At 37.5% G+C, this 14,446-nt stretch overlaps 1 protein-coding gene across 11 annotated transcripts in view; it reads right to left on the bottom strand.

Moving 5' to 3' along the window:
• The window catches only part of LOC104611196 (uncharacterized), a 30,149-nt gene extending 16,270 nt beyond the window's left edge, over positions 1-13,879 (bottom strand). For 2 of the 11 annotated variants that reach the window (XM_088898666.1, XM_088898667.1), the window contains exons 1-3: positions 12,435-13,861; positions 11,567-11,630; positions 11,336-11,456 (exon numbers count right to left, since the gene is read on the bottom strand). In XM_088898666.1, coding sequence (XP_088754792.1) covers positions 12,576-13,376 — 801 coding nt within the window. In that variant the 5' untranslated portion in view covers positions 13,377-13,861 and the 3' untranslated portion in view covers positions 11,336-11,456; positions 11,567-11,630; positions 12,435-12,575. Of the gene's footprint in view, positions 1-11,335; positions 11,631-12,434 lie in introns of all 11 variants that reach the window. The other 9 variants (XM_088898668.1, XM_088898671.1, XM_088898669.1 and 6 more) reach the window with 5 other exon arrangements.
• Positions 13,880-14,446: the final 567 nt, after the last annotated feature.

The following is a 14,446-nucleotide window of genomic DNA, read 5'->3' as shown; positions in this document are numbered from 1 at the left end:
TTCTAGGAATCAAAAGGTCTTGGAGGTTTGATCTCCCCCAAGTGAAGGTTGGATGAAACTTAACTTTGATGGAAGTAGTTTTGGTAATCCGGGCCCCTATGCAATTGGAGGAGTGATTAGGGATGGGAGTGGGAACATTTGTGGCTTGTTTTGGGGGCCTATTGAGCAAGGTGATTTAGTGAAAGCTGAGTTCAAGGTGACTTTGTTGGGGTGAGTTGGAAGTGTGGGAGTAGGAAGAAGAAAAAGAAGAAGAGACTCTACGGTGGAAACCGTGGGGTTACTATTCACACACCCAAAACAAACATTCAACTTAATATTGGAAAATTACAAATTTGCCCCTAAATGGGCTCCTAAATACAAATAAATTGGAATGACAAGAATGCCCTTGCCCTCAATACATAATCTCAACACTCCCCCTCAAACTAAGCATAGATATCTATCATGCCTAGCTTGCCTAGGTTTTTATCAAGTTTTGACTTATGGAGGCCCTTGGTAAGACAATCAGCAAGTTGATCTTCTGACTTGACAAAAGGCACACAAATTTCTCCACTAGGGTTATCATCTTTAGTGACAACAATGTCATCAACATACACTATCAACAGAGTCACTAGTCCATTAACCCTTCTTATAAATAGAGTATGATCAGAATGCGATTGAGTGAATCCAATTTTAAGAACAACCCTTCTAAATCTATCAAACCAAGCTCTAAGAGACTGTTTGAGCCCATAAAGGGATCTCTTCAGATGGCAAACCATTCCCTCACTGTTAGGGAAGGTAACTACTGGAGGAAGATCCATGTAGACCTCCTCTTGAAGATCTCCATTGAGGAAGGCATTCTTCACATCCATTTGGTACAGAGGCCATGAATGGTATGCAGCAAGAGACATAATCACTCTAATAGAGTTCATTTTGGCCACAGGTGCAAAGGTATCCTAATAGTTGTTGAGTTTTGGGCTGATATTACTTGTTTTTATTTACATAACATAGTTTGGGAGTTATTGAGCCTTAGGCCCATTAGTTTATTTTTAATTTAAGAGTGCTTATTCAATTCTTACAAGTAGTCGAATTACTAAGGGCATACTTGTCTTTGTACCCTCTTTTAATTGTGAGTATATAATCTAATGAAAGGGGCGGCCAGACCTAATTTTTGGCTTCTCCCATTCTCTTCTATCTCTCTTCTTTCTTTCTCAGTTGAAACATTTTCTTCCTTTTCTTTTCTTCTTTCTTTTACAGTTTTTATATCAAAAAAAGTCATTCAAACTTTTCTACTTGGTATCAAAGAAAGTTTAAAGATTTTTTGAGCTGCTCCATCATGCAGCCCTAGATCGGCTGATTGCATGATGAGGTAAAGGGCTGATCAAAGACTTCAGGTAAGCCCAATTTTTGGATTTTTTTTGTGGATTTGCAATTCCTTGCAGCTGGTCTAGGATTTAACACCAAAATCAAGAAGAACTAGAGAAAGGGGGAAAGTCTTGATTTAGTAGGACTCTTCGATTTTGACCTAGGAAGTGGCACGCTAGTTTTCTAGGGTTCCTTGAGGTTTTCTGAAGGGGGTGGTTCAAGTCCTAGTCTTTTTGGAGGTCTTTAGAGGGACTGAAGGAGTGGCAGCCTCTTCTCTCTCTTATCTCGCTCCCACGAAAAAGGGAATCTTTGGAGGGGGGCTTCTAGGGTTCCAAGAAGGTGTTTGAGGTTTCTAAAGGAGATAAATACCTTTCTTTTCATCTCAAATTGATTTCCTAATCTATTCTGGGAATTATGGAGGGATATGGAGTTGAAAACAAATTTGCAGGTGAAATGGGATTTGGGGGAGGAGGTGTTGGAGACCTCTTCAGGGCTGGGACCATCACTATAGTTAAGTTGGATGGTACAAACTACTTAGAATGGTCACAATCTGCAAAGATGGCCATTGGTGCTCGTGGGAAATTGGGGTATGTCACCGGTGAGGAAAAGAAACCTGAAACTAACCACTCTCGATGAGTACAGGAGAACTACATGATGATGACTTGGTTGTGCAATTCCATGTTACCCTTTATAAGTAAGAACTTTCTATGGGCTAACACAGCTAAGGAGATTTGGGATGGGAAGCAGAAACCTATTCACAGAATGAGAATGTTGCTAGAGCCTACCAGTTGAGCAACTAGGTGATTGCCACTATACAGGGAGATAAGTTTGTTGCTATTTATTTTTCAGCCCTCAAAACATTATGACAGGATATAGACCATTTGGAAACTGTGGTTTGGGAAAGTAGCAAAGATGCAGCAACTTATCAGAAGAGGGGGTAACCATGGAGTGAGAGGAGGTCGTGGTAGACTGGTAGTGGTAGAAATGAAAGCATTAGAGGTCATGGTGTTGGTGTTGGTGATTAGGGCAGGGTTGGAGAATGCAATTACTGTGGACAGTAAGGACATACTGTGAACTTTTGTTATGATTTCTATCGCCCACCATCTACTTGGGCCAATCATGCTGTTGTAGGAGATGGTGGTACTACAGGTGAAGAGTCTACTACTTTAGGCACTGAGAAGGAGAAGGAAATTGTCCCTATCACCCAAGAAGAGTATGAAAAGCTTTGCATGTCTTCCCCTTCCCCTGATAATACTACAACCCCCGCAAAATCAGGTAAAACATGCATTGTTTCCTTTTCTAAATCATGGATTATTGATTCCAGGGCCTCAAATCACATGACTGGGTCTTCAAACTTGTTTACATCCTTATCCCCTCCCTCGACCGCCTAGTCAGTTACACTTGTTGATGGTATACCTTTGTTGTTTCTGGTATCGGTGATGTGACTTTACATTCTGATTTAACTTTGCCTTTCGAGTTTTGTTCCTAAATTTCCTTTTAGTCTTATGTTTGTTAGTAATTTGACGAAATCTTTGAATTGCTCCATCTCATTTTTCCCGTTTTATTGTATTTTTCGAGATCTCAATACGGGGAAGACGATCAATGGCAGGCATGAAGCTGGAGGATTGTACTATCTAGATGGTGGTGGATCGCAAAAAGCTCTTCATTCCTCCATTACATAGTTGTAGTGGCATTGTCGGTTGGGTCATCCGTCTCTTTCAACTTTCAAGAGTCTTGTTCCAGATGTCATGCCTATTCATGAGTTACAATATGAAGTCTATCAACTTAGTAAATATCATCGTGTTTCTTTTGTTCCAAGGGAATTTTATAGTCTCAAGTCTTTTGAACTTGTTCATTCAGATGCTTGGGATCCTTGTCCAATTTAGACTTATAATGGTTTTAAGTATTTTGTTTCCTCCGTTGATGATTTTTCAAAATGACTTGGATTTATTTAATGAAATCTTGTACATAAGTGTTTGATATTTCTCTCTTTTTATCTTGAAATCAAGAATCAATTTGGTATCTCCATTAAATATTTTCATTCTAACAATGCAAAAGGATATTTCCAATGCATGTTTCGTATATTCTTTGAATCTCATGGTGTTATATATCGATCATCTTGCTCTTCTACTCCACAACAAAATGGAGTGGTTGAGAAAAAGAATAGACATTTACTTGATATTGCTCAAGCACTTTTGATTCAGATGTCAGTTCCCCAAAAATATTGGAGTGATATTGTTCCTACCTCTTGTTTCCACATTAATCGTATAACCTCATTACTGTTATGTGGTTCCTCCCCTTTCTCTATCATCTCCCCTTCTCAGTCTCTTACTCTCTTTTCCCTTTGTCTCCGCGTGTCTTTGGTTGTGTTTGTTTTATTTATCGCCTGGATCTAGGTTTGGATAAATTGAACTCTCGTGCTCATAAATGTATGTTCTTGGGGTACTCTCGAAAGGGTATAAGTGTGTTAGTCCTTTTGTTCGTCACTCTTTTGTTCTCCCTAATGTGACCTCTTTGAGAATGTTCCGTTTTTTTTTGTTAGCATAGCCTACTTCTATTGGTAGCTTATCCCCCCCCACCTCCCCTCCCTTTTCCTATGGAAGAGGTGCTTGTGACAGATCCTATTGTTCAAGAGCCCATGCGACCACCAATTCATAGACTACACGCTCACGGCCCTCCTGGTATAGTGTTTCAGCCTATTCCAGCTTCACCTCAGCCATCACTAGCTCCCCCGTTGACGGATCATTCTAGCTTAGATCTACCCATTGTGCTTCGCAAAGGTATGCGTGCTTGTACTAAACATCCTATCTCCCGTTATGTTTCCTTTGCACATTTATCTCCATCCTATCAGAATTTTGTGTCTCTTCTATCATTTATGTTTGTTCTCAGATCCCTTCATGATGCTCTCTTCTCTCCGAAATGGAAGAGAATGTTGGATGATGAATTTCATGCTCTTCAATCTAATCAGACTTGGGACCTTACTTATCTTCCTTCTAGGAAGAAGGCAGTCAGTTGTTGGTGGGTTTATACAAGGTTTATACAATTAAGCACCATGTAGATGGTAGTATGGAAAGATATAAAGCACATTTTGTAGCCAAAGGATATACACAAACCCATGGAGTTGATTATACTGTTACTTTTTTACCCGTAGCTAAAATGGGTTCCGTCCGTGTGTTTATTTCCCTGGCTGCACACTTTGGTTGGCCGTTGTTTCAATTGGATATCAAAAATGCTTTTCTCCACAGTAACATAGAAGAGGAGGTGTATATGGAGTAACCTCCAGGGTATGTTGCTTAGGGGGAAGAAGGAAAGGTGTGTCAATTAAACAAAGCAATCTATGGGTTGAAACAATCTCCGATGGCCTAGTTTGGGAGATTTAGTAGTGTGGTACAGCAGTTTGGGATGACACAATGTAGGGTTGATCACTTAGGGGGCATTCTTTTTTCGGATTTTGAGAGGGGGGAAGTTGGTCAACGGGATTTTAGTTCCCATTGACCAAGAATCCCATGTTCTTTCTTTAGATTTATGTGGGGACCAAGGAAAGTTTATTTTCCTGGGTACCACTTACCTGGGTAAGTGATACCCATCTCCTAGGTGGGTAAATAACTTTCCCACCTAAGGGGAAGTTGCCAACACTTGAATGGGACAAAAATACCCCTTTTAATAATGGAGTTTTATGGCTAAAATGGTCATTGCCTTATTTACATGAGAAATAAAAGAACATGGGTAAGTAACTTACCGAAAAGCGAACGGGCCTTTAGTGTTTAGTAGAGATACTGCCTCTGGGAAGATTGTGTTAGCAATCTATGTTGATGACATTACTATTACAGGGAGTGGTGAGCATGGCATTGAAGAGCTCAAATAGTTCCTACAAAGGCAATTCCAGACTAAAGACTTGAGACACTTGAAATGTTTTTGGGGCATAGAAGTAGCAAGGTCAAAGTAGGGAATTTCTCTCACAAAGAAAGTATGTGCTTGACTTGTTCAAAGAAACCTGTCTATTAGGGGCAAAACCAGTGGATACTCCTATAGGTCCAAATGTGAAGATGTCTAACAATGAGGGGGAGCCCTTAGCTAATCTGGGACGATACAGGAGAGTAGTTGGGAAGCTGATTTATTTAACCATCACAAGACCAGACATTTCCTTCAGTGTTGGACTATCAAGTCAATTTATGCAAAACCCAAGGACAATCCACTGGGAAGGTATTGTTAGAGTACTATGCTACTTGAAGGGTGCTCCAGGTCAAGGATTATCAGAAAGGAAGAGAACTTTCCTTGGAGGGATATATTCAAATGCTGATTGGGCAGGATCAGTTACAGACAGGAAATCAACAACTGATTATTACACATTCTTGGTAGGGAATTTGGTTACTTAGAAGAGTAAGAAGCAAAATGTGGTGGCTAGGAGAAGTGTTGAGGCCGAGTACAGAACCATGGCCCACACTACGTGCGAGTTGGTGGGGCTAAAACAGTTGTTACAAGAAATGGGAATGTCAATCACAACTCCCATTAAATTGTTTTGTGACAACTAGGCAGCCATTCATATCTCCTCCAATCCAATGTATTATGAGAGGACTAAACATATAGAGGTGGATTGTCACTTTGTAAGAGGGAAGGTGGTTAGTGGAGAAATCATTACCCCATATGAGAAGTCTAAAGATCAACTAGCCAACCTCTTCACCAAAGGCTTAAGTGGTGCAAGAATGAAGTATTTTTGTAACAAGTTGGAGCTTTATGATCCAACTTGAGGGGGAATGTTAAATTATAATGTTTTGTTCAGGGTTAATTTAGTCTTTCCCCTTCTTTTTTGTGGTTCTTTTTTAATCTCTGTTCTTAAGTTACATAATTAAGGGCACTTTTGTAATTTTATCTCTTTATGAATATAAGTCATATATGGGCAGCAGTTGGGTCTCTCAACTGGAACTGTCTTCAGCCCTTTTCTCTTTGTATTCCTCTTCTTCTCCATTGCTTCTTTGTATCTTGGGTTTATACCAGGATTTTCTTTATTTATTATACAAAATGAAAGTCTAATCATAAAGCCCAAGCACAGTTAGTGGGTGTTTGTGAAAAGCACTGAACCTGGACCAAATTCCAGTTATGCCTTGGACCTTGGAGACAAATGGGCAAAATTGGAAGGTTGCACTTAACCCCAAACTTGATTATGATACTACACTAGTGAGAACATCAGACTCACATAGTTGCATCAAGCCCAAGCAATTGGAGCTCAATTCGGTTGGAAAAGTGTTGCTGAGTCGGTTTCACACATACAGCTGCGCCATCTTCAGTTGGAGGCCGATTTGAGTCTAATATTGGGTGTGAACTACCACTCTAGGAGCTGCATATTGTGGACTCTGTATCAAGTATTATCGGTTCTAAAATTAGGGTTTCAAATCTGGTCCAAGGTTGGTGCAAGATCGATCTAGAAATCCGGATTTCAAACATCAAGAAACCGGTTCTCGAGTTGGGCTGATTACAGCCAGCAACTATAACTGATTCGGTCATGTTTAATTAAAGTTTCAGTCCTTTCAACATCACCATGATCAATAGGCCCCGAAAACAAGCCACAAATGTTCCCACTCCCATCCTTAATCAACCTCCAATTCCAAAGGGAACCAGATTGCAATATTCAAAAGTTATGAGGGACTTTTTGTGGGAACCAGGGGATTCTAAGAAAGACGATTTGATTAATTCGAAAACGGTTTGTATGGACAAAGAGGTTGGTGGTTTGGGTTCAGGTAGAGTGACACTTAAAAACACAATGTTTAGAAAATCGGACCGGACTGACTAAACCACGACCCGCGACCTTGGCCCGTTCAATCATACCCCAATAACCGCTTTCATTAAAAACCGATGAAAACTGGCTGACCAGTCGGTTTAACCGGAAAACCAACGAACTGGTCCCGGTTTCATGAAACTGCCCAGGTCCTTAACTAGTAAAAATTTTAAAATATGCTTAGCAAGATTCGAACCCATGACCTCTTATTTTCATATATTACTTAATCACCATTAGCCCACCTCTTAACTTGTGTTAATTAATGACTTTATTGTACAAATTACTTTATTATGCATGTATTTTAAAGAAAATGTAAATTAAGAGGCTTGAACCCTAATCATTTGCTTTAAAAATTAAGGAACTTTCCATCAATATATGATCTCTAATATATGTGTGTGTATGCCACATCATCACGGTTCAACCTCATTTGAACCTCTCCCCTCTTTGGTTCTATGCCCGGTACAGTTCTCTGAACATTGAAAAAACACTTCCTTGTTGGGCAAATGGATATGGTGGTTTCCAAGGTTTAAAATGTTGGTGTCAGCAATAATGTTAATCATCCAAATATAGGAAACATGTCAAAAATATGGTATAGAAATATTGTAGAAGTTAGACATGGTGGAAAATTGTAAAATATGCAAAAAAAAAAATATAGAATAATATCTTATGAAATGATAAAAGAAGCATAGGTAGACCCTTTTAAATTATTATCTTGCTCCAAATCATTAAACAAAGATAAGAAACTAAAGTTATAAACAAAAGAATACATTGTGAAATTGTCCTATAAACTTTAAGACTCAAAATTACATGATAAAATGAGTTCAAGCAAAATTTAAACTCATAGAAATTGCAAATGATTCTAGTAGATCAACCAAGTAGTCTACTATACAAACAGAAAACTAAAATTTAACTTTTATGCTTGAAATGAATATTAAGCTGACTCTATGTGGTAAACATGTACATTAGGAAGGTAATAATATTGTTGTTCCACATATCTACAATATTGTCAACGAATTATGTTATAATAGTATCTCTTGAACTCCACTATAGTACCGGTAGTGTTCACTAGGGAATGTGTCAATTCTAGTAATTTTTTCATGTCACTACCCATATAAATGAAAATATTTCATGAAAATATTAAGAAATTTATGGACATTTCAAACCATGGTAATTCCCTCTGACTTGGAAAATTTGTGTCATGAGGTAATTAAAAGCACCCAGACTTAAGCTTAATGGTTGGGATGCAGGTTTTAGCTTGAAAGCTTCTCTCTCAACCCCATGGAAATCTATATCATCTATTTATCAAGTATGATATTACTTTTGGGACCAAAACAAAATTTTGGAAGGATTTGTGGTGGGCGGATATACCACTCAAGGCTGATACCTTTTCTCTTGCCTCTAATAAAGACTATTTGGCGTCGGTATCTAACCTTGGTCTAAATTGGGATCTTGGGATACATCGAGGGATTAGGGATTATGAAACCTCATATATTGTATTAACCCCAACTCTTCCGACTCCAAAAGCTAGACCCTTGGGTGCTCACAATTTGGTTAACCGAACCACGGGCATTTTTTTGAAATCGAACTGGTCCCTTCAATTTCTGCATTGTCCCAAATAGTGTTTAGAAAACCAGATTGGACCAGCCGATTGGCCCGGCTGAACCGTTACCCAGGACCTTGGCCGATTCGGTCATACCCCAATAGCCCGCATTCGTTTTCGTTAAAAAATTGATGAAAACCAACTAACCGACCAGTTTAACCAGAAAACCGGTGAACCAGTCCCGGTTTCATGAAACCACCCGAGTCCTTAACTAATAGAAATTTTAAAATGTGCTTAGCAAGATTCAAACCCATGACCTCTTATTTTCATATATTGCTTAATTACCATTAGTCCACCTCTTAAATTGTGTTAATTAATGATTTTATTATACACATTACTTTATTATGCATGTATTTTAAAGAAAATGTAAATTAAAGAGACTTGAACCCTAATCATTTGCATTAAAAATTAAGGAACTTGCCATCAAAATACCATATTTAAGTATATTAAAAGTTGTAAAATATATTATATATAATACTTATAGGACCTCTAGTATATATATGTATATGCCACGTCATCATGTTTTTATGCCTGGTCCGGTTCTCTAAACATTGGTCCTAAACCAACACTAAACCATATCAATTGGTTGACCAGTTCAATTCCTTAGTTTTTCGATTTTTTATATTTATAATATATATTATAAATAAATATATAATATAAATACTATAAACATATATAATATATTATATTATACATAATATATAATATATAATATTATTTTTTGAAAGGAATATATAATATATTATAAATATATTATATACTATAAATAGCTAATTATAAATATACATTATATACATATTGTTTGGTTCAGTTAACCGTCATTTTTTCATATAGGTTAACCAAAACTAAATTGATTGGTTCAATTAACCAAATTTTTTGGTTTGGTTCCATTGGTTCGGCTTGGTTTTTAAGTTATTGATGAGCACCCCTACCTTTGGCTCTTTCTCTTGTGCTTCCTTCTTTTCTACCTTAGGAAGAGACCCTCAACCACCCCTTCCCTCTTTCTTCATGAAGGCCATTTGGAGAGGACCGGTTCCACTTAAGATTAGCTATTGGGAGGCATTTCATAACAAAATTAATTCATTTGAGAAGCTGCAAAAGAGAAAACCTTTCTAGTGTCTATCACCCCACATTTGCCTTCTCTACAGTCAAGTGGTTAGAACTCTTTCAACTTACTAATCTCCTGTAGCTTTGCATATATTACTTGGAATTTTTTCATCTCTCTTGGACCTGAAGAGATTGTTTCTTGACTCCTAACCCCCCAAGAAGAGAGGAAAACCCTTTGGAGATGCACAAGAGTTGCTATTCTTTGGTGCCAATGGAAAGAAAGAAATGCAAGTTTATTCAATAATAAGGAGAGGATAGCAAAGGAGACAATAGAGAACATAACATTCAGAATGATACATTGGGTCAAGACTTTAGAGCTATTCTCATTATTCACAGTGGATGACATTTTGAGAAATTTGAAGCAAGTGACAGATTCTTCGGCCAGTAAAGCTTTGACCAAGGCTGTTAGGACCCCTCCTTATCCCAATCCCATAAAACTAAACTTAGACGGCTGCAGCATAACTGCATAAGGAATCCCAGCTAATCAAGGATTGGTAGTGTTTTAAGAAATGAAGAAAGAAATATTTTGGCACTTTATTCAGGACCTTTAGGGATAGGAGACTCTACCATGGCAGAAGTCTTTGCTGCCCTCCAAGGCATTGGGAGGGATAAATTGTTAAGTTTCAGGAATGTTATTACTGAAGGTGATTCACGGGTGGTAACTTGGCTTAGGGTTAATACGAAAGGGTCATAAGAGAATTGAAGCAGTTAATTCAAGAGTTGGGAGCTTCTATAAATTGAATACCTAGATCAGCAAATGGAGTAGCAGATGGGCTGGCAAGGCAAGGGATGGACAGAGAGATCTTGTATTGGCAAAGAGATCTCAAAAGTGTTGGATGGACAGAGCATTTGTATCAGGGTATGATTAGGTAGAGTTAACTGTAATCTCAATATCTCAGTTAACCATTTTCTGCACTTCTTTGTATCAGTTTCTGATTTTCAGTAATAAAATTTCTGTTATAACTCAAAAAAAATGGCATTAAACGGATCGGAATGGTGAAACAGGATTCATGTAGCCAACCCCATATAGTTGGGATAAGTTTTAGATGATGATGATGATGATGATGATGATGATGATGATGATTCTTTTGGGATATAGAACATAAGTACATAACACTCTTGACCAAGCTGGCCCTGTAATGGACTGGATACTGCAACTTCACGAAGCTATAGTAAGCATCACTAGTAAAAAATATTACAGAAAGGTGAGAAAAAAAACACTAGAATCACTCTAAGGGTGATGAGAAACACTCAACAATCATTAGAGGCAGCAAAAGACTCAAGATTTCACTTCAGTTTCAAAAAGATGAGAAGATGGCAAATTATAGATTTAAAAGAAAAATAGTATCATTAAGAACACTGTTCACCATATTAAGATAATGCCATTGCAGCCAACAGAGGGAAAACACTATAATTTGAAGCCTACCAACCATCAATTTTGGAACTTGAAAACAACTAAATTAATGAATTATAAAGTCAGAACCAGAAATCAATAAATAAAATGGCAAAAATACCTTTTAGACCCCAAGAAACCGTGTAAGTTAACCCCAATCAGCCAACTGCCATGTAACATCCTCATGCCAAAAGAAAACATTCTGGGCATCTTCCTTTCAACCTGAAATGGACTACTTCTAACTATTATAAAAAACTTCTGTTAGTGGACCTTATGCTCCAGTTATAGACCTTTTTTTTTTTTGATGAATGTCCAGTTATAGACTTATTTAGTTTGGGTTTGCAGGAGAAACCTTTAGAATCCTTGAAGTCTTCACTCAAGACAGAATCTTTTTGCGATCTTCAAATGGTTTGCACCTTCATTGAGATTAATGGGAACTATCAAAGCATGTCTGATAATCCAAGTAGACAGTAGGACATGTTAATGTATCTGGAGCATATTACTCTTCTTCTAGCCCAATGAGATAATGAATGCAATCAACTTGGAAAAGCACTAATGTTTAATGCAATCACTTTCACTTTACAGATTTGAGGAAATACTTTGGTTAACCTATGATCAATGTGCTAATATCAATTACTTTATTGGGATAGATCACATCTCACATCTCTCCAACAGATGCTTGTAGTGTGTGAATCTTAAATTCTTCATTTATCAAAAAAAGAAAGTGCTAATATCAAATTGAAGAACAAATCATGATAGACAGATAACTAACTAGTGGGCAACACTCTTGGAAGTGATGACTTCAGAAAACAGGCTCAGTAAAAAGACCAGTTATTGCACTTTATAGAAAATCATATCAATCCAATTTTGTGGTCCTGTCCCCAAAGTCACCCAATGCTCTACTTTCCAGGCCATGCAGCTTCCATTAGAGTATTTCTTTTTTTTTCTTAACAAAGATTTCATCAACTTGCAAGCTTTCTAACAAAAACAATGGCAATGACTATGGAGCAATTTGAACACCATTCACCATTATAACATGTAGCAGATAAAACTTAGATGATCATATTCGTACATTATATTTTGCATTTCATTGTTTTATACAAATAACCAAATATGATATTAAAGATGTCAACCGTTAGATAATACAGTGGGTAGGATGTTATTCAAGAGGTATTTTAAGATTATGACACCACTTTGCAAAATTTTTTTGCTGAGCTCACCAGGGCTAAGCACCACATCCCTTTGCATTTGTGGTATTAGAAGCGTCCCCAACCCAAAGCTTACCAATGACAAGGTCCTTACATCTTTGATCAATGATACACTTCCTCATAAGCTCCAAGAGGATGCAGCTTCAGAAGCCACTACTGGTCGTAACGTCCTTCCTGATATTCATAGTAATACTTTTGGCTAAGATCTCCATATGTTATACCTTGATCCCTTATTTCCCCATATGGATTCGAAGTTCCAAAAAAATACTCTGCAGTTCCCTTCCACTGATCACCATAGCTTTGTTCCTCTCCATCTTGTTGACAATATCTTTTTTGGTCTTTGCGAGACAAGCACGGGAAATTACCGAAAAGATCAGCACAAATCCCAGTCCCATCCAAAAAGTAGCCATATGAAGATAGAGATTCTTGTTCAGCATAGGCATAACCATTTTCTTGTCCTCCATATCCATACCCATTCCCATAGCTAGACCATGGATGGTGATCATAAATAGGCTGCATTTCCCCAGTCCCAAAATAGCCATCCTCCTGTTCCTTACCTTGGTACGAGCCAACAGGTTTCCAAAAACCGCTTCCGTAGTCATTATCATCATATTCATTGCCATGGCCATGAGAGAATATGTGATCTCTATTATCATCATACCAAGGGTAGAGGCCATTAAGCCAATTCCCATTGTCACCGTAATGCAGCTGCTCTTCCTCCGAAGTCCCCTTTGGTCTACGTCTACCGCTCCCTTTATGTGGCTCCACCGTGTATTCGACCTTTTCATCGCTCGGTGGGGAGATAGAACCGGAACTCGATCGAGGATAACAAATCGCCTCCGAAGGTGGAAAGGATTTTCCATAGGTTTGAGTGATATCATAACCGCCAGCATAAGGATTTGGATTGTAAACAAAAAATTCAGGCACATTAAACTCGGAGCTAGTGTAAGCCATCCCATTAAATTCTGACCTCGACACTTTCCCCAGATTCAATTCCCAATATCCTTTCCAAACTCTAAAGTAAAAGTTTCGGCATAATGTAGTTGGTGTTGTCCTTTTATTATCAATCTTATCTATTAGAGATTTCCATCCACTCAAATCCTCTCTCTATTTTCATTGCCAAAAAAAAAAAAAAAAAGTCCTCTCTCTATAATGTAAAGTAACAAATATAGCTTACCTGCTTGGTGAAGGCAAAGGGCAAAGTAATAAAGAAAATAAACAGCGAAAGCGAAGTACCAGCGAAGCGCACCTATTTGATGTAACAAGTTTAAACAGCAAGCGGGCGGTTTTGCCACTTCTTCCAAGCATTTCCCCAAGCAGATAGCGTTGCCGGCGTGGTTTAGTTTTTTCTTCTCTCAAATGTCTCTCTCTCATCCTCTACCGTCTCCGCCATTTCTTTCTTCCACAAAGCCGTGCACCACAAAGAAGCGGCCAGAACACGTTATGGGATCAACCAACTCGGTTAAAACATCTTTTATAATTTGCAATTAATTTATCTAATCGGCCTTTTCATTAGATTAATGTGGAAAATGACAGTTTTAAGTTTTAACACCAACACAAGGTTCAAATTATCCGAAACGTCAAGTGTATGGGAAAAGCAATTTTAAGATAACTATCGGGATACATTTTGAATAAGTACGTGCATCAAAGAAAAACTAAGATACGCATAAATATGCTTGAAAACACTATAAATAATTTAATAAATCATAAAAATACATCAAGAATACTAAATATAAGATCCCAATGAGGTGTATATACATTAAATTAAAATATTTTAATGGTTTTATGAAAAAATATATTATATCTAATTATAACTTCATTAAAAATCCTATGCTTAACTATAATTTATAAATTATAATTCTTAAGTTTTAATGTTTTATGGGATGAGAAAAACCCAACTCTCCTACCCAACCATAAAACATGCATTGGCACAACTTCTATGTGAAAATATAATTAATAATGATTTATTATTTAAATAATTATTATTTATTATTTATTTTTAAAAATTAGAAAAAATAAATAAA

This window comes from Nelumbo nucifera, chromosome 2 (genome assembly GCF_055504915.1).
Source record: "Nelumbo nucifera cultivar China Antique chromosome 2, China Antique-T2T, whole genome shotgun sequence".
NCBI lineage: Eukaryota > Viridiplantae > Streptophyta > Magnoliopsida > Proteales > Nelumbonaceae > Nelumbo > Nelumbo nucifera.
Note: the sequence above shows the minus strand (reverse complement) of the source record. Positions and strands in the feature narration are given on the sequence as shown.